Below are 17,993 nucleotides of genomic sequence, written 5' to 3'. Positions count from 1 at the left end.
TTAGCTGTCATTATTTTTAGCAAAATTAACAAAATTAATAGTCTGTTCTTTTGCACTTAATTTAGTAGTTTATTTGATTTTATCTTCATAAAAAAATAAGGTTATTTAAAAGATAAGGCTATTAACACAAAACTGGTTTGATGAGGGGCACCTGGGTGGCTCAGTCTGTTAGGCATCTGCCTTATTAGGTTATGGTCGCAGGTCCTGGGATGGAGCCTGCATGGGCTCCCTGCTCTGCAGGGAGTCTGCTTCTCCTTCTCCATGTGCCCCTCCCTCTGCTCATGCTCTCTTTTGTGCTCTCTCTCAAATAAATAATATCTTAAAAAAAGAAACTGGTTTGGGAGCACTGAAGTGGCTCAGTTGGTTAAGCATCTGTGTTCAACTCAGGTCATGCCCCTAGGGTCCTGGGATTCAGCCCCAAGTCCGGCTCTCTGCTCAGCAGGGAGTCTGCTTCTGCTTCTCCCTCTCCCGCTGCCCCATCCCCTGCTTGTCTGTGTGAGCGCACACTCAAATAAATAAATAAAATATTTTTTAAAAAACTGATTTGCTGTGATTGGCAATATAATTATTTACTTTCAAATTATACTTCCTGAATCTTAAAATGTCTTTTTTTTTTTTCTCTTGACCTTCAGTATACTAAGGCTTTAATGAAAACAGTCAACCAAACCATTGTGTTGAACAAGGAGATATTAACCCAGTTATAGTTAACCACTCCCTCTTTTGTGAACTTATGACCACCTTACCAAGATGCCTGTAGGCATATATATTCTCTGTCTCTGTAGTCTGTAGAAGTTAGTACCTTACTTATCTTTGTAGCTCCTGTTTGATGCACTTCTTTTCCAGGGTACTTCCATACATTTGTTAACAAAATAAATGTTTATCATATTTATCAATAGAATTCACCAGAGCAGTGGGTTTATTTGGAAATTTATTATCAACTTTATGCTTAGATTTAGAATTAGTGCATAGTTACTGAGAAACTGCTGTAATAAATAGCAAAAAATACTTAGTGTTTACCGTGTACCAGGTTCTGTTCTAATCACTATATGTAAACCTCTCTAATCCTCTTAACAAGTAGAGGTGGAGTGTTTTTGCTTATCATTCCCGTTACAGTTGAAAAAAATGTAGGCATAGGGTAATTTACCTAATGTCCGATTGCTAGTAATTTACCTAATGTCCGATTGCTAGTAGAGACAGCATTCAAAAGCCACATAGTCTGCTTTTAATTCCTCCACTATCTTTGTAATTTTTGAAGTTTGGGTTTTGGTTTGTTTGTTTGTTTGTTTGTTTGTTTGTTTTTAGGGGTGAGGAGCAAGGGAAGATTGAGAATCTTAAGCAGGCTCCATGCTGGGCATGAACCTGACTTGGGGCTCCATCTCATGACTCTTGAGATCAGGACCTGAGCCTAAACCAAGAGTTAGACACTAAACTGACTGAGCCACCCAGGCGCTCCATGTTATTTTTGAAATTCTCAATCATAGGGCTTATAGAAGGTATTTATGACATTTTTTAAAGTTCATTTTTGTCTCTTAATTCATACATTAATAACTTAGATTTCCTGGTCTACTACTTTATTATGAAACTTCCAGTTATTAGTTGATACCGTGAACTTAAAAATTATTTTGCAAAGTAGTTAGAAAAAAATGTGCAGGTATTCAATTAAGAACCTGCTGTGCAGGGACGCCTGGGTGGCTCAGCGGTTGAGCCCCTGCCTTTGGCTCAGGGCACAATCCCAGGGTCCGGGATCAATTCCCACATCGGGCTCCTTGTGAGGAGACTGCTTCTCGCTCTGCCTCTGTCTCTGCCTCTCTCTCTGTCTCTCATGAATAAATAAATAAATAAAATCTTAAAAAAAAAAAAAAAAAGAACCTGCTGTGCACCTTGGGAGTTAGTTTTCACGCATTCTGCCATAAAGCAGCACCTTTACCTTGATACCTATGAATTCCTTCCTAAAATAGACTTCTTTCTTTCCACTGTGTGAACATAAATAGGCAAACATTTTACAGATCAAAGGTGTGTTTAGTGTCTTTATTCAGATTCTTGAATTGTTTTACAATAAGTAAGCTGAAATTTGGTTTCGTTTCCAAAACAAAACTGTTCCCCAAAAATGGAAGGAACTTTAAGGTGTAAATAATTACTACTTATAGACATCAGAACTATATTTCCTTATCCTGTCTCAACAAGTTGGTTGTAATTCTTAAGGTTTGAATAGGTTGTGGTGACAAGTTTGAGCTATCTAGATTAAAGAAGTTTCATTTCTTTATGCTGTCATTAAAACTGTTCTGTCTTTAATCATCAAGTATTTCTGTGGAAGAAATAGATTTAAGCTAACAAATACAAGTAAGATGAAAATTATACATGTGGATGAATTAAATTTATTTCAGGGCCCAGAATATTCTTCAGATGCTTTCAAAAGTCTTTGATATTCTGTTAATATAAATGGCTGAAAAGTTAACCTCTAACATGTAGAAAAACTAAGTACAAGTTTTAAATTAAATGTGCCTTAATGATTTCAGAATTTTCATTTTCATTTTATTTTCAGTTCAGATCGTCTGATAGAAGAGACAATAAGGTAGGAAAAATTTTTGTTGTACTTTAGTGTGTTTTTTGTTTGCTTGGTACATAAACATGCTAAATTAAACCCTGTAACTAGAGTTAAAGTTAATTTACCATTCTTAAAGATGGGAATTTCACTAGGTTGTGATGTATTTTTACTGTGTCCTTTCCTTATCAGAGACATTTGAAGCCCAGAATTTTTGTTTCTAGAATTAGGCTGACTTACCTAGGTTAATTTTTCTGATTAATTCATATTCAGTACTTTCAGCCTCAATCTTTTCATTCTCAAGTTTTAGTCGAAAACCACCTTTGACATGTGATTTGGCAGATGTCTTATTTATACCATTTATGTAGATTTGGTTTTTTCACAACAGCTGCAGAAAATCTTCTGCAGTAATATTTAGTGTTATCTGTAATAACACTGAAGTAGTTATTGCTTAAGGTAAGGGACATTTATTTGTTGGTCTGAACTGCTTAATTCTCTAGGTTTGGTGAATTTTTAGGTACTGTCTTATGACAATAAAAAAGTAAATGAACTAGATATGATCTCGACAGTTTAGAATTCAGCAGTGTCTAAAGCGTTTCTTGGGAAAGATATAATGAAGTACTTGGAAACATCAACAGACCTGTTTTACTCCTACCAGTGGCCTTGGTGTTGTGCTCAAATGTTCTACATGCTTTATTTTATTTAATTTCTTCAATAACCCAAGAAATAAATACTGTGTCCAAAACAAAAAAGAAATTAAGGTAAGTAATTTGCCTATGATCACATGACTGATAAATTATGTTGAGGATTCAGATCCTCAAATCTGAATCTCTGTAATTCTAGAACTAGGGCTCTATCTAAACTACTACCATATTTAACACCTTGTAGAAAGAGTACAAGCTTTGGAGTGTGATTTGGTTTGTGCTGCTCATCAGATCTCTGTTCTTGGATAAGTTTCTTGGGGCCTTCATTTTCTTATGTGTTTAAAAACAAGGATTGGGCAGCCCAGATGGCTCAGCAGTTTAGCGCCACCTTCAGCCCAGGGCATGATCCTGGAGACCTGGGATAGAGTCCCATGTCAGGTTCCCTGCATGGAGCCTGCTTCTCCCTCTGCCTGTATCTCTGCCTCTCTCTCTCTCTCTCTCTCTCTCTTCCTGTCTCTCATGAATAAATAAAATCGTAAAAAAAATTTTTTTAATAAAAATAAAGATTGATGATAATATCTACCCTAAAATACTATTTTGAAGATTAAAGATAGTATAAGGTAAAATGCCTAATACAATGCCTAGCTGATACTAGGTAATCTATAAGTAGTAGCTGTATTACTAATGCAAACTGTTTTAATTTTTTATTTTGATATTTCAGAATTCCAAGAGTACAAAGAATTCCCATATACCCTTTACTTAGATTCCCCACATTAACATTTTGCCACATTTGCTTTTTCACTTTTTTCCTGAACTATTTAAAAATAAATTGTAGACATGATGCCTCTCTACCACTAAATATTTCATTGTTCATATTTTAAATATGTATTTATATTGATATGGACTCATAGATTCTTATTTTATTCAGTAGGTTATAATGTTTCTATCATTATTTAATAAAGTATAATCACTTACAGTAATATGCAATTATCATATCTGGAGATTTTGTTTAAATTACATGCACTAGGTTGTCCATCTGAACAAAGTTTTCACACAATTGCCTAATTGTCAACTGAAATATTTTTCTTTGACTCCTTCCCTTTCATCAACACATAAAGTAAAATCACATTTGCCAAGGATTTTTTTACTTAAAGTTTCCCTATAATCCTGTTCCTTTTTTTCTTCCTATTATTTCCTCCTCTTTCTGCCTGATTTTTTCTGGGCCAGCCTGCCTTAATTAAACTGTTTAACTCAAAGCTGACCTATTTAAGGGCTAGTAATATGAGTATAAAAATTTGGAGTACTTCCTAGGATAGGAACCTTTGAGAACCGTTAATCACTGCTACGACTATTTTGCTAGTTAAAAAGAAAATATATATATAATTATAAGGGCTTTTTTATTTCATTATTTGCCTTTATTTCAAAATATGGTAGGTATCACAAGTGAAATTTTACTGACTCTGAAACTAGTTATAATTACTTATAGATACTATAAAATTTAAGTGCCAAATAATTATTTTTGCATATTCTCTATTTAACAGTTTACTTTTTCCTTTCCTTTTGGAGATTTTAAGAATATGTGCAAACTGAATATAGACTCTGGCATCAATTAATTGAAAACTAATATTTTTAATATTTATTCTTAAGCTTTAAACCTAGTATTGTCTGTTGAAAAACTATGTGTCTGAGTTTAGAACTAAAGTAGGTAAGAAAGTTCCAGTAAGCACATCAATGATTTATCATTTTAAAAGCATTACATATTATTTGGAGCTTATGTTTGCTTCTGAGTATTTGACCTTTGAAATAACAACAGCCTAGAGTTCACTCAGCTTGACTCCACATGATGCAATGAGATGGGAAAGTATATCTAGATACATTCTGTGTGGTACTGGCAATCATGCATATTCAACAAGATAATAACATAATGTATGATGATAATACCCATTCTCTAAGGAATACAAAGTGCTTTGTGGAAATTATTTTTTAATCTTCTTTATCTACTTCTGAGACAAAGTGCATGGGAGATGGTGATAGTATAGTCCCAGTGTAAAAAACAGAGGCATATATGATTCAAAGATTGCCTTCAGAAGCTCAGCCTCACTTTAAATGAAGTTGTGTTACTTTATATAAGACCATCATACCCCTTTTAAAGTACATAAATTTATGTTAAAACAACCACATTTTAAATGTATCCTATTTTGTTACAGACATAATTATGAATAAGAACTAATGATGCAAAAGATGTTGTTAGTTTGGACTCTCCTTGTGTTCTTTTGGATTTGGGATCTAAAATTCAGTGTAAAGTTAACATTGTGGGGTTCCTTCTGTTTTACTCTCTTCTGGTTGTTATCCAGGCCTGCTCCACTGCACTGGTCCAGGGGTCCCTGTTACCTTCAAATACCGCCTTTTTTGGATCAGCTATTTCTTTTTTTTTTTTTTTTTTTTTTAAGATTTTATTTATTTGTTCATGAGAGACACAGAAAGAGAGAGGCAGAGACACAGGCAGAGGGAGAAGCAGGCCCCATGCAGGGAGCCTGAAGCGGGACTCATCCCGGATCCCGGGGATCATGAGCTGAGCTGAAGGCAGACACTTAACCACTGAGCCACCCAGGCGTCCCTGGATCAGCTATTTCTTGAATTTAGTGTCTTCCATTTTCTTAGTTTATTCCCTCATTATGCCAGACCATATTCTTTAGTAGTTTCCTAAGACAGAACAAGAGGTCCAATTTTGGACTTCTCACATATATCCTTGATTCATTGTTTAGCTAAGTTAAAGAGTTCTGGTTAGAAATAATTTTGAAATGTTTGAAGGTACTGTTTTTAAGTTCAGTGCCAGTTGAGATATCTGGTCCTTTGAATGTGATGAGCTTTTTTCTTCTGGAAACTTTTAGGGTCTTTTTCCCCCATGTTTTGGGGTGTTCTTTAACCTCCCCATAGTGAGCTTAGCACACATCTTTTCCAATTCATTGCACTGGACATTGGGTGGGCTACTACCATCTGGAAACACATCTTCAGTTCTGGGAAATTTTCTTAAACTATCATTTTCCTACCTCCTTTTTCACTGTTTCATTTCTGGGTTTTTTTTGCTTTTAACCGGTAATAAATAGGTTGGGCCTTCTGTTGTTCCTTTCTTACCTTTTCTCTGTTTTCCATTTATCTTTTTTTCAACTTTCTGAGAGGTTTACTCGATTTGTCCTTTCAATGCTTCTATTACATTTTAATTTCCGTTCTTTTTTAAAATTTACACCAGTTTTTCTAAGGGGTGGTTACACTCTTACACACACATATATTTATGTTTATGTTTCATGGTTGTGATGCCTTCTTTTCTCTCTCTGAAGACATTAAATATAATTTGATTTTAGAGTTTCTTGAGCTTCTATTACTGCCTGTTTCCTCAGATTCACTTTTCTGTTTGCTGGTTAGTTGGTTTGGATCCCTGCCTTTCATTAGAGGCTTTTCTCAAACTCATAGTGATTCTTGGTTCTTTGTTCATATTTAAGGGTAAGGCTCCAAAATCCAGTACCTGGAAGCTCGTTCTGTGTACTTGAGTGGTGGGACACTTGCCAAGTGGTAGACCCCACAGTGGATGATCAGAAGGGGGCCTGGCTGTTTCATTGAGAGCTTCATAATGTCAGTATCTCTAAGATCTCTTCTAGGTTAGATCTTCTACTGAGCTTGGGACAGTCACCTGACTTAATGGTTCAGGAAAGGTAATGTAGGGGTCTGGCATTTACTTGTACAAATTCCATTTTTAGCCCTATTCCACAGTTTTGCCTTCAAAGATACCTGATCCCCTTAATTCATTTTTTTTTTTTTCTCATCTCCTCAATTCTTTATCTTTTCTGGGATCTGGGAAAAACTTTTATTATCATTGCTTGACTCTTGGTGGTACTGAGGCAAATAACTGCAGTAGATTTGGTGCTGATAATGTTATTCACATTTCTTAGTCACTCAGGTAGAATTCCTGCAATTTTCTTTTCAATTTTCTTTATTATTATTATGTGTACAGTGTTCTTTTTGTAACAGTTTAAATAATTCTAAAATATATAAAGAAAAAGTTCATTTCCTGGTAGTGTCCCTCCATTCCTGTCCCCTGAGTAACTTATAATAACTGACAGTTGTTAATATCTTTCTAATATGCTCACTGTCATACAGGTGTATACAAAGATGGTTTATTGCTTGAAATGAAAAAAAGATTTCATACTTTACACATCGTATGCCTTGCTTTAATCATTCAGTATATCATAAAAATCCCTCTTGGTTAATAGAAATAATGCCATCCTATTCTTTTTAATAACAAAATATTATTTCATAGTGTGGTTAAATCATAATCTGTTAAACCTTTCCAGTGTTGTTTCCATTTGGGCAGTTGTTTTTGTGTGTTTGTCTTTTACTATACCAAATAGTGCTCTAATATATATCCTTTTATCTGTCTCTTCACACACTTGTTTCTTCTTTGCCTCCTTCTCAATTCTTGAAATTTCATGTTTTATTTGCCATTTGCTTAGAGTACTCCCTCTAGCATTTTTCTCCAATAGGATAGCTGGTGTTGCCTGTTCAAAAATATGTTCATTCAGCTCCCAGATGGGTTAAGCTAAGAGACCTCTAAGCAGAGACCCCTACCAGAAGTGGCAGTAGGCAACCCAGCAGTTTTTTCTTCTTCAGGACTCGTGGCCTGTCAGCTGTCAGTTCATAGGTTCTTCTAGTTGTATGTAGCAGCCCTTTATCAGCTGCAGGTACCAGAAGCAGTTCTGTCCATTACTGCAGCTCCAGTGCATGCAGGTCCATGTCTTCCACTCTCGGGTCTCCTCAGGATGCAGTGAAACATAGATCTTTGCCCCAGGCTTGGAGAAAAATCTAGTCTTCCCTGTCGTTAGTTCCTTGGTTCTTCCCTTGCTTGAAAGAGTATAACCTACCTGGCTTTCTTCCTTGGAGATTTCGAAAGAATGTGGGATCTCAGATGGACCCCTCCCCTACATATCTGCCTTAGTTCTTATGTTTCTCCATGGAAGAAATTGGACCAGAAATGCGGTCAGGAATTTGTGCTCTGATCATCATCTTCCTGGAATCTCTTCATCTCTGTTCCTTTTTTTTTTTTTTTTTAATGTTTCATATATTTTCAGATTTAAGAACACTCTGTTTCTTGCTGTTTTTTCTGTCAGTATCTATAGCATTCTACTGTGTATTACATGTCAAAATGGATACTGACCTGCCCTCTAGGTTTCTAATGTCCAGGGAAATAAGGCTGTTGAAAGTTGACCCTGACAGTGACAGCAAAAAAATACCAACTGAGATTCTTTTAAATAGGATATCAGTGTAGTCACTTGGAAGAGACTATTAGTTTTTGTAAGGGAAGGGACTTTTTCCCATCTCTCTTAGGCATTTAGTGAATGTGTAACCTTTGTCAAAACCTACTTGGAAACCCAGCATAATGTTGCACATGTCTCCTAAAATCTGCCTGGTTGATTGTCAAGTAGAATTCTGGAACATAATCTTTTCATAAATTAAAGGCTGGTTATATATGAATATTTTGTGATGTGGTTACACTTTAGGTTCTATTTTTATGATCATAATTTCATAGTTCCCTCTCAACAGTTTTTCTGATAAAGGATATTTTAGTAGCTGGCCCCTTTCAAAACGATTTTAAGAAGCTTTTGTAATAGTGATTTGTCTGTTATTTCATTTGTTACTTTGGGAAAACTCACAGGAACTGGCTTACTGCCTTGTCCAAAAAGATACCAGAGGATAGCAGTGGGGATGGAGTGGTCATTCAGGAAAGGGATAGCGTTAAGGTGACTTGGGAAATGATTTTTTTTTCTCTGCGCATGCTTTTCAAGATTATGTTGCTTATTTTAGTTTTCTGTTCACTTTTACGGGTGTGATGGATCCATACAGGATAATTTTAAATGCCAATGTAATTATCTTCTCTTTCCCCCTCTTCAGCATTGCTATGGCAACAAAAGAAAATATGACTTCACAGAGAGGAATGCTGAAGTCAATTCAGAGCAAAATGAATACTTTGGCCAGTATCCTTTTTGAAATTTTGAAATCACTAGTTTTTGGTGGGGAGGTATCTATGCCTTTTTTGCGGGGCGGGGGGGGGGGTGGCGGTTAGGTTGCCATCATCAAATAGCAGTTGAGGCCATTAGTAATTACATAATATGAATATGCCTTGCATTCCTACTTTATAAAAGTTGATTTTGTTTAGTGCCATTTGTAAAAGATTGTACACCATAAGTCTGATACTAATAGATAGGAAAATTATAAATGAATTTTCAAATTACAAAATTATTTTACATTTTAAAAACTCTTGAATCCATGTTAGAATGCCACAGTATATATTATTCTTACCTCACCATCATAAATTACGTGCTTTTTCTTACTTTTTTTCCCAGTTTGGAGGATAAGTCAGTAGCAGATGCTTAGAAGGAGAAAGAAGGAGACAGACATCCGTACATTTAGAGGAGTTGTATTTTCATTGTGACTCTTCATGCACAAGCTGAATGCTAGGATAGATTGTTTCTTGTGACTTCTACCTTTTTAATTCTTGAGTTTCCTGATTTGAATTAGGATTATTAATACTTCCACAAAACCCAGTGGGGAAACTGGTAAGCCTGCTACTCTGAAATATTCTGTTTACTCTCTGAGAAGTCAAGCCTTTTGGAGAAAAAGTTTTCTTTCCCGGTTACTAAGAGAGGAAGAACCTATAATTTTCAAAAGCTGAGTATCTTCTGGTCCTAGATAATTTAAGGCCACTTTTAGTTTGATACTTATTTCCCTAAGGAATATCCTGGAGTGTATTGGTATTTTCTAGTTTTTTGTGAGTTTTGTTCTTGTTTTTATCACCCTAAATATAAAACCATACATCTGCAATCATTTATATTTTATATTGGGTTACACAGTTTACAGAGTACTGTTACATATACTTGTATCATCAAATTATGATACTTCCAGAAGAATGTGTGTTCAAAAAAATCAAATAAAATGAGTGTTAGGACTCCATAGAGAGGTAGCAACAGAAACCTAATTCAGACTGACTTAAGGGGGGAAAGGAGGAAATTAGTTTGTATATATGTATCTAAAATTCATGGGTAGAATTTGACTTAAGACATGACTCAATTCAGGAGCTCAGATTTATGGTCAGATTTCATTGTTAAACTGCCGTTCCTCTCTCTCTTTTCCCCCTACCTATTCCACTTCTTATCTTTCCTGTGGTTGACCTTATTCTCAGGTTTTCTCCTTATGGGGACAGAGATGGCTATAAGAGTCACCTTCTACTAGTTCAGAAGTCCCAGTGGAAAGGTGGGTCTTTTCTAACAGCTGTGATAAAAGTTTCAAGAGGACTGTAATTGCCCCAGCTAGGGTCACTGGAAAGGAATATTCTTCCTGGCCAGTCCTGAGTTCTATATATACCTGATGGCAGAGGACAAGGTCAGCCCACACTCTTACATGGACTGAACTAGATGACTATAGAAGAAGACAGAGGGGACTCCCTAAAAGTAAACTGGACAGAAATGTGCACATTAGAGACAAGGTTTCCTAATGCTGAGAGTTTGTGTACTCTAAGGGGATTGTTGATCTTTTTACTCAGCAAAAAAAGATTCAGCATTTGTTCTATATGAGATTGGTATCTTGTAAAAGTTATTGCCTATTATTTCATGCCTCCTGTTCTTATATATTTTTAAAATTATTTCTGAAAAATTTTTTTCATTAGTTCAGAAACACATTCATACAGTATGTGAAGCTCTATCCTGGGTAGACAGGGAATTTCAGGATTAGTAGAAGACATGGTCCTAATCATATAATATGTGGAATATATAAATACATGAATATAGTCCCTGCTGAGTAGTTTAATGACAGAAAAATGCAATAAGGATTCACAGGGTGGAGATACAATTCCAGCCCTCTAGTACTGTAGGTGGGTTTTGTTGGTGGTTTTTCTGACTTTGATATGATACCTCTGTTAACAAAGAGGATTCACCTGCAGGTATATTGTCAGAAACGCAAAAGAGTACAGGATGAGCACACATGTGCTGTGGTCTACAACATACAAACTAGAGCATGAAGATATTTTAAAATACTAAGTAAAATGTAGTTGTGACTGTTTTTAAACCTCTAAAATTGGAAACTTCCTATCTTTTTTTATGTTTCCCAAGTAGGACAGCTAGAGAGCAGTGTAACCTACTTTCCTACCATATCCTATCTACTGCTGCAAAATAAATTTAAAAATTTAAATAATTCACCAGTGACTGATTTCTTCAGACCCTAGAGTTGGTTCCCACCAATTCCATTCCAAGGGGCTTATCACCCTGTGAGGAGAGGATCAGTTACTTCTTCAAAACTCTTCTGGCAAAACTTCCCACTCTCCTGAGAGAAGGGGTTTAAAGAGAGTGGGAGGTAGGGAAGAGAGGGAGAGGAAGGAAGAGAGAGGGAGGGGGGAAGCCGGGGTGGTAGCAGTCGTAGTTGGCTGTACCTGTGCCTCCCTGCCCTGCAGTGTTTCTCTCTTCACACACTGGTTCCCACCCTGACCTGGTCGTAATGCCTCAATTTGGGGGGACTTTGAGCAGTAGGACATCCCTAGCTTGGGCATGTGTTTTTTTAAGACTCCCTCTGTGTAATTTTCTTCTCCTGTATTTCTTCTCATTATTTATTGTTTCTGGACTACACTGATCTCTCTTTTTGTGACTCCTGTGACTTTTATCTAAAGAGGCTTCTTCAAATATGACCTTAATAAAGATTTCCCAAAGATCGTTTTCCTGCTGTGAACAGCCTGATCCAGCGGATCAATCTTAGGAAGCGGCGAGACTCACTCATCCTGGGTGGTGTCATTGGTGTCTGTACCATCCTATTGCTGCTGTATGCTTTCCATTGATGGAACATCTCCAGGGACTCTTAACAACCACCACTTTCACACCCTGATCTGGAATAAGGAAAAGTAGGAAGGAGAAGTTGATGCCCTGATGATTATCCTGACCAGCAGGATTAATTCAAGACTGGTAGCGGTGGACTCTGCTGTGACATGGTCAGGTTGAGCTGAAGCCACAGTTTTGCTGTGCTATCTTTTCTAACACATATTTCCTTCTGTTTTTAGTTTAAAAAAAAAAAAAAAGTTTTCAGTTGCTTTTGTCTTCCTAAGAGGTAAGTAAACCAATCAGAAACAGTTTCTGTGCTTCAGTAATAGTGTCGAAGGCTGATGACAAGCCAGGTCTTATATGTGGACTCTTCAGAAAACCAGGTTTCTCTATATCCAAAGACTGCTTTCCTTTCAGCCCCAGATTGGGTTGTGAATAAAAATAGTTCTTCTCCTTTTATTTTACACTCATGATGAGAAATAACAAGTCATTTCTTGATAAGCTGTGCTACAAATTTCTACTCTGAGTCCCTGTTTTGGTATTCAAGGAAAATTACATTTTTCACAGATTCTTTGAGATGCCAACAGATAACTTCAACATAGTTGAGGTTGTCTGAAGCAGAAGACAAACACTGCAAAAAAAAGCTTTTTTTTTTTTTCCTTCTTTTTGTAAATTGTATGCACACTGGGGTTAACTGTATTACTGGAAAAGCATCAAGAATAACAGGCTTTTTTTCAGTCATTGTTTTGATTTTTTGCTTCTTCCATAGGATTAATATTTGCTACTACAAGTAAATGAAATTTCAGTTCTACAGTGATAAAAGTAGCTGATAGCCAATGTCTGTCATCACCCCCACCTATTCCTCATGTCAGAATCGACTCTTGAGTGAGGGGACTGGTCAATTTTCAGTGAGATCTATTCAACAAGCCACATGTAAAAAGACATTGAGGGGTCACCGTCCAGATAATTCCAGTTGTAAATGCTCCATGATCTAGGAGCAAAAGTTTAAGAACTACTGCCTGATGTTCTAGAAATTCTGGGTGTTATGAAAACCTATTCATTCCAAATCTGTTAAGCTTTTCCAAACATCCAGAGAATGCTTTTACTATTGAAGGTGCGTGTGTCAGAATCTCGCTATGTCTGCATCTGACTTCTACTACCGCCCCTGGACAGCGATAGAATTTTAAACCACCCACCCAAATTCTTTTCAGGCTTACCGTTTCTCCATTTCTGTACACGTATGACTTACTTGTCCAACTGAACTACCACAGATAGCTTGAAGACGTCAATATCTACACTCCTCACTAAGAAAGAAGGTTGCCCTTCACTGTTGGAATGTTGACTATGGTATTTATAGTGTTGGCTTCAGACTCTGCCACAGGGAATAAAAGGATATTAGCATGCAGTTCTTAACTACATCACAGTATGTGGGCGATGACATTCAGGTGAACTTAATACACAGTATACTAACCCCTGGTCTGATATAGAAACTGAGAGGTGTTTCCTTCTGGTGTCAAAGTTTTATTACGTTCCGGGTGTGAAAGGCATTTGATATATATTTTTTTTTAACTGTGAGGTTTATTTTTCTAAATATGGGTTGATTAATAGGTTACTTGATTGGGGATGCCCTTAAAAGAAAGTAAGTTTTCCCAATGTGGATCATAAAGGATCAGAGAAGTTCATTTATTAAATTCTGTGTTGGGAGAACAAAACTACTCTCCCCTGACAGTTTATTATTATCTTTGATTTTTCAAAGGGCCTTGATTGGTGGTTGTGCCTCAGCTAGAATTTATGGGACTTCCATTGCTATATGGTTGGCATTTATACAATCTGAAGTATCATAAATAAAGTTATTTATTTAATTATATAACCAGTCTTTTTTACTGGTCTGATTATTTGGTACATTCATTAATGCTGATTGTGTGAGAGTAAACTGAGGGCCTGAGCTAATTTAGCTTGCTGCACTAAACACTACTTTTTGATGGCTGATGAGCCTTTCTATTAGGGTTATGCTTAAATGAAGTAATAGAATTATGTTATTTTCTTTATGAAAATTAACTAGTTTTTCCAAGCAACTTGAAAAAGCTTGGTGTGAGATGTTGGTGTCAGGTAGGTCTGACTAACTGCCCAGTGCTGTAGCCCATAGTGAGGTGACCCCGGGATCAAATGTAGATAGTCAGGATAGGGCTTGTCCTCTCCTCCTACAGTTCCTTCATTCACAGAAAGAAATCCTGGAATAAGGAAGTAGAAGTGTGCCATTTACAAGAAGAGGATTTGAATCCCATGATAGCAGATTTGAACTCCTTCAGTTTTGTGCCATTTAACTTTTTTTTTTTTTTAACCATCTTTGTTTTCTCCCCTTTTTCTCCCCTTACAGACCTACTGCTAGGCTCAGGGGCCAACTGTAAGTTGCTTGTTACAGCCAAGAGGTCAGAAGGAAGTGGCCTCTTAGGGGAAATTATTCTCCCTCGGCCATTGTCTTATATAATAATAATAACGGATCTTTCCTTTGGGATCATTTTGATAACCATTCAAAACTTTTCCCTTTCACTAAGAAGGCAAAACAAGGGAAAAAATTCCCAAAAGTATACTGAGATTTTGTTTTAATGTGTGTTGATAACTTTAGTTAAAAATGTTTAATTTACTACTAAGTTCAAACCCAGATATCCATATGCTTCAGTTCATCTGTCCTGGCGCCCTCTACATTCTTTTAGAGTTTTTAATGATGCTGAAGGATTCCCTATAACCTGCATTTCTCACCCTTAATTTTTCTAGTGTTAGAAAAGGGCTTTCCTATGTACCAAAATCCCCTATGTACCAAAATCTACTTGTACAGAATGCCTTTTTCCCTTCTGCAGATCAGGCATGGAAGTAAAATCCTAAGAATTGAAACAAGTGAAGAGAGGAGGCATCACACGGGCACTTTTTGTACCTGAAACCAAATAATATTTACTTTAGGTCTTTCCTACTGGATGCTGAATACATCTAACTAGGACAGTGTACTTATTGAGACTTTTGATGTCATGACTTTGGCCTCTGTGGAACTGAGGCACCCTGGACTTGCATTCCCACCATTGATTGTCTATTTCACTGTTAATAATCTCAGCCTGATGAAAAGGACTTTAAAGAACTGGACTAACTTTTTTGGTTTTCTAATACCTCATGTTTGATCATTAGCCGGATATGATTTCTTAAAAATTGACCGAGTTCTCTAACTTGCTGCGGAGGTTAAATGGACATGTCTAGGATTATACTAAATGTGGCAAATGTAACTAAAGCACAAATGGATTCCACTCAGAAAAGTAAAATGATTGTGCTCCATTCTCCTTTTGGGTTAGAGGTGGTTTAGCCTGATCTCTGTACAGATGCAGAGCTTTTCATCATGGTCTTTATAAACCAATCTCGTTATTCTTTCTTTTTTTTTTTTTTCGTTATTCTTTTATAAACTTGCATACTCTTAAGCTTCTCTGGGAAAAAATAAGGACTAAGTAACTCTGAAGGATGTTTATTGGATAAAAAGCTGAGATATAGCTGAGCCATGTCTTGAGGGATCTTTCTTATTTTCTTTGTACCTAACGTCTCTCTTTAGTATAAGAGTATTTGCATCTGTTCCCATCCTGTTAGCTCTGAGAGAGGAAGGGAAGTCATTTCCAGTCACACTTTACCAGGATGAGAGATGTCTCCTCATGAAAAAATGCCAATACAGATTTTTTAAAAATCTATTCCAAATGCACTTTCTAATTTTTTTGCTTTTAAAATGGCTTCTGGAACCAGATTTATTGTATTTGTACTTAATTTTTGTTGTCATCTAAATGTGCATTTTCTGACTGTATAGAAGCTTTGTTATGTAATTTAATAATAAATTAGAAATCTAAATGGTTGTGCCTATGGTTGTTTGTATTGAAATAGTACCATTGAGTTAGTTTGCAATAATGATTATGAAATCTTGGGTATAGATAAGTATTTTTCATGATGTCCTAAAACCTAGAGTGAAGTAGTATTGGTACTGAAAAGCTGCCCCCTCACCTATCGTTCAAAAACATCATATGAATATTCCATTGATAATTTAGCCCAAGAAATGAAAGAGAATCTCTTCTCAAAATGAAACTTCAGAAGGTATGACAGGAATGTAAAATTGTAGAATTTAGCAAGAGAAATGGGTTCTTATCCTCCCTAAATAATGACTTTTTATCCTACAGATCAGAACTTGATTGTCTACCCCACCAGAGAATGAAAATCTCTCATCATCCGTTACCTCTCCAAAATGTTTTTATTCATGTTTTCTGCATCCTTTTTTAAAATAACAATACAATTGAAATAAAATTCATGTACCATAAAATCTACTCTTTCATGGTGTGTGCTGATGGGGTATAGTGTATTAGTTGTGCAACCAGCACCACTAACTTCAAAACCTTTTTATATCACCCCCAAAAAAGCAGCACCATTCCCATTAGCAGTGACTCCCTTCCCCCTCTCCTTTTTATCCAACCAGAGTGTTCTTACTGTCTTGGCCACCCCAGTTTTTCCCTCTTACCCATTGACATGATTTCCAAAGTACCCCCTTCTTTCTTGAGATCTTGATATTTCTTTGGCTATTAACGTGCCCAGCTCTGAATGTGCACAGCCCCACATAGACCTACATAAAATCCAACACCACTCTCAGTGAGGGTAGCCATCCCTTTTATAGATAAGGAGATAAGCCCAGAAGGATTGAGTGATTTGCTCAACGAAAAGTAAAGCAAGGATTTGAATATTGAGGGCTTTTGGTCCCAAATACTGTGCTAGTTCCACAAGATAAAATTTAACTTGTGCTGCATCATTATGAGAGAAGCTATGAAAGAACCACCAATTTTGCCTGGTTTTAAAAGTGATATATTTAAAGTTTATTTAAAGTCCTAAGGCTTGATTATTTTAAAGGACTACTAACTACTGGCTGAATGCTCAGTAAAGAGGACTTGTTTTAAATCACTTCCTTTACGAGAACTAAATGTAATGCACTGCAGTTGTAAAAAAAAAAAAGTTTTTTTTTTAGTGGCTTTCATTGGACCAACTCTGTTCCTGTTCAACTCTTCTTACCTTCTAGTTTAGAACCTCGGAGGTCTTCCTAGAGATGGCCGACGGTGGCAGCGGTGTGGTGCATTTCCTCTCTGGGTGGAATGGCTTTGATGGGCCCCCACTCCTACTAAACCTGCCCTTTCCCTGGGAAAGGATCTGAGGTACCGCCCCAGCATGCCTTGTCTGATGGCAGAGATGCCTAGAATTTAAAAAGAAAGAAAGAAAAAAAAAGCTGGAGAATCTTACTGAAAATGTTTATTTGTTTATTATCAGGACATTTTCTCTTCTTTCTCTAAAGCAAAAGCCAGAAGAAAAACCAAGTATATTCCTCCTTCTGAAGATACAGACTTGCTGGCTGATTTGGAACAAAGAGGGATGCACTTTATCCTGATGCCTTCTGCTCCACCCGGCTAAGATTCCCCCACCTTGGCAGAGCTCCTCAGCTTGCAGAGCTCTTTATTACTAACTCAGAAAATACTTAAAAGCTAGGAAGATTGGGTGCTGAAAATTTGTAACTGCTTAGAGGAACCCCAGAGATCACTTGGCTGTGTTCTCCCCTCATCAAATTATCATCTCTTTTGTTACCCTGATCTGTGGTATTTAGCTCTCCTCCTTTGGGATACAAAGCTCTTAGGAAACCATCACTTTCTCTTTATTAGTGCATTTCTTTTAGATATTCTCAAGCATCTAATTAGTTCATCCTTTTACTGGTGAAATTGCTTACAGCTTGAGGGAGAGCAGGCAAATATGATTGGTAACTACTTTTAAATCACTGCTGAAAAAGTATGGTTTCAAAGTAATCATTTCCCTCAAAGTGACTATTTATTTCTAAATGAATGTGGTGCATAATTCATAGAATTCTCCTGGATGTATGTGCTCTCGCAGATAATGTGTTAAAAA

General features: G+C 36.6%; 1 protein-coding gene across 8 annotated transcripts in view; it reads left to right on the top strand.

The window, feature by feature from the left end:
- The window catches only part of GOSR1 (golgi SNAP receptor complex member 1), a 57,386-nt gene extending 41,009 nt beyond the window's left edge, over positions 1-16,377 (top strand). For 2 of the 8 annotated variants that reach the window (XM_077851850.1, XM_077851849.1), the window contains exons 7-9: positions 2,543-2,572; positions 9,130-9,212; positions 11,934-15,914. In XM_077851850.1, the coding sequence (XP_077707976.1) occupies positions 2,543-2,572; positions 9,130-9,212; positions 11,934-12,058 (238 nt within the window). In that variant the 3' untranslated portion in view covers positions 12,059-15,914. Of the gene's footprint in view, positions 1-2,542; positions 2,573-9,129; positions 9,257-9,556; positions 10,306-10,417; positions 11,429-11,933; positions 15,915-16,237 lie in introns of those variants that run through there. The other 6 variants (XR_013354106.1, XR_013354107.1, XR_013354105.1 and 3 more) reach the window with 6 other exon arrangements.
- Positions 16,378-17,993: the final 1,616 nt, after the last annotated feature.

This window comes from Canis aureus, chromosome 16, assembly GCF_053574225.1.
Source record: "Canis aureus isolate CA01 chromosome 16, VMU_Caureus_v.1.0, whole genome shotgun sequence".
In the NCBI taxonomy this organism is placed as follows: domain Eukaryota; kingdom Metazoa; phylum Chordata; class Mammalia; order Carnivora; family Canidae; genus Canis; species Canis aureus.
This window is presented reverse-complemented; position numbering and strand designations above follow the sequence as displayed.